At 48.4% G+C, this 2,628-nt stretch overlaps 1 protein-coding gene across 1 annotated transcript in view; it reads left to right on the top strand.

The window, feature by feature from the left end:
- Positions 1-1,804, top strand: part of LACBIDRAFT_328212 (uncharacterized protein) — a gene marked incomplete at both ends in the record, with an annotated part of 2,566 nt that extends 762 nt beyond the window's left edge. The window contains 6 exons of the mRNA XM_001882093.1: positions 269-460; positions 511-888; positions 935-1,408; positions 1,619-1,666; positions 1,722-1,733; positions 1,785-1,804. Of these exons, the coding sequence (XP_001882128.1) occupies positions 269-460; positions 511-888; positions 935-1,408; positions 1,619-1,666; positions 1,722-1,733; positions 1,785-1,804 (1,124 nt within the window). The remainder of the gene's footprint in view (positions 1-268; positions 461-510; positions 889-934; positions 1,409-1,618; positions 1,667-1,721; positions 1,734-1,784) is intronic.
- Between the last annotated feature and the right edge of the window lie 824 nt (positions 1,805-2,628).

The following is a 2,628-nucleotide window of genomic DNA, read 5'->3' on the forward strand; positions in this document are numbered from 1 at the left end:
TTCCACCTCTCCTCAATAACCACACTCTTCCTCCCAACGCACCATCGGAACTGTATCATCAACCTCCATTTCCACCTCTCCCCCATATAATGGTGGTTTCTCATGAACTTGCGCTCCCCAAGTTGAGAGCTTGAGAGTGGGCTGGAAGGAGGGAAGGCGGAGCTACTTGTTGAGAACATCCTACGTGCTCTGGCAGCGAGGGCACGGTTGATGGATAAGCGCCGATGCATGATGCATGACAGTGCTCGATGAACTTTGAAGGCCGCAGGCGTGTCCGGTAACTCTTTCCTCCAATCGTCCATCTTGCTGATATTTCACAGGTTCTGGTTGGAAATGGCGATGTTTACTCTCCCTGGTCGCGATCATACGTCCAGCTCCACTGCCTCTTCAGACGGCAAAGGGGGTACAGATTCAGCATCTAAAGATGGAAAGTCAACGAAAAGGACAGGTCCTACCTATGGTACGTCGCTATCCCGAAAACTCTACTGCCGGCCTAATTTACTCATGCAGTATATTACCGTCTATACACCAAACTCGGTGCATTTGAATCAAATCACACCCTCTACCAGAACGACCGTTTCATTGGCCGCATTCCGTCGAAGTTGTTTGCCCCTCCTCATACTGTGGCGTCTATCAAGCGGTCCCTCTGCAAACTTGAGGGCCTTTTGGACCCCGACAAGGCACTTGTTTTCGCACCGCTCTCAAGCCCAGCACCCAAAGAAGACTCTACCCGCCTTTCTTTGAACGCTCTTTCTGGACCAGGCCTGTCCGAACTAGATCCGATCGCGCTGGTTGTGGAGTCGGAGAAGCGGACCAAGGAGGCCTCGCAATCGGAGACCCAGCTGCCGGAATGCTCTGATAATACTGACATCCACTACGGCAAGTCTTGTGCATGTCTCCTACCTAAATACTGCACTCATCATCAGCTTTACAGTATACTATCGTGTTTACCTATCAGAAAGCGAAGGAGAAGCAAAGGCAAAGACATCCTTTGACGAAAGCGATATTTCGTTAGGACGCATCAACACCCTCTCCATCGCTCCCCCTCACACCGCTGGGTCTTTGAAAGCACGCATCGCAAAAGTTGAAGGCCTTGTCACGCCGGGTCATGCACTCTACAAGGATATGGAACTCTTCCAAGACACGGATAGTGATGCTGCCATGAACGACACCGACATCATTTCCTTCCAAGGTGACGATTATCCGGGCAGTGATAAACGCGATCACGTAGCCCTTGTCAATGCAACCACCAATACAGCAGCGGATCAAAAGGCTAAGCCTACACCAAAGCCTACACCAGGTAAGGCGCTCGGCAAATATCCCCTAGACACTGCGGCAACAAACCGTGCTTTTTCAAATGGACCAGATTCAAATTTTACGAAACGCGCTCAATTAACTCATGGTGGCGGTGAGTAACAGTTCCTGAGATAATCCAATTCTCATCCTATAGTATCCCACCGCAGACTACAAAGCAAAGGATTCCGCCTGGCTATCAATAACCAAAGATGAGATCGTTTACACGGATGGAGTTAGTGTCTCCAAAGTTCATTCCCTCAACAGCGGTATTTTTTTTCCTTTTCTGCTTCATCACCAGTTTGTTGACGGTTTGTCGGAACAGGCTCTTATACAGGATACATGGCGATTAATTCCAAGGGTGAAAAAGGCTGTGAGTCTCCAATTTACCTTTGGGTCACTAGGTGGTTATTGATTTTCTTCGGTAGTTGTGATGTCGAGTAAGTTGTCTCGTCCCTCTGTCGGAGTATTTGATATCCACCGTTTGCTAGATTATGTTCAATTTATCTGATTGGTGAACATTGGAGAGAGTGTATGCTTTCGGAATGGAAATATGTCAGGATTTAGGCTCAGAAGGGGTCGACGTACCGGTCCCGTAGATTTGTTAACATGTAACACGAGAAACGAGGAATTGATTACGAAAAACCAAGCAGACATCGCTGATTGTTGAAGCTTTCAATTGCAAATGTTCAGTCCTGCTCAAAGATTCAAGCGATACATAAGGTATAACTAACTATATCAGAGATATTTACAGGAACAAAAAAACCAAAACGCTCGCATACGCGCGCGTTCATTTATTCAATTCCTCGTCAGCATCAGTCAAAAAGAGATCGTGAAAAAGTCGTAAAAGTCATAAAAGTCATAAACCTGTTCAAGGCATCTCCCAGAGGCCCAAAATCGGCCATTCAAGCAGCAATACTACCGCATGCTCCTCCTCCTCAACCAACTCCATATCCCAAACCCAGTCAACCTCCTCACAAGCAACTTCAACACAACAGCACACGCGCCAATACCCACGAGCACAAGTAACCCCCCCCCGTCCACCTTTTGACAGGTACAGATCGCGTCGGGCTTCCCAGTCGCGGCAGGGTCTTCTTTGAGCGGGGATTGAGGAGGAGGGGGTGGGGGTGGAATGATTAGGGTTGGAAAAGAGGAACGAAAACGTCTTGTAGCCGAATACACGAAAGACGACAGACCGAAGGAGGGTAATGGGCCATGAATTTGACAAAGTCGACGCGTTGGGAGCACCAACTTGAGGAGAACGCGTTTCCTCGAAATCTTCAACCCGTTTAGAACGTTCTTCAAGCTCGAATCCTCTCTGTCAAGCGCTGCTCC

The sequence above is a fragment of the Laccaria bicolor genome, genomic scaffold (genome assembly GCF_000143565.1).
Source record: "Laccaria bicolor S238N-H82 LACBIscaffold_15 genomic scaffold, whole genome shotgun sequence".
In the NCBI taxonomy this organism is placed as follows: Eukaryota; Fungi; Basidiomycota; class Agaricomycetes; order Agaricales; family Hydnangiaceae; genus Laccaria; species Laccaria bicolor.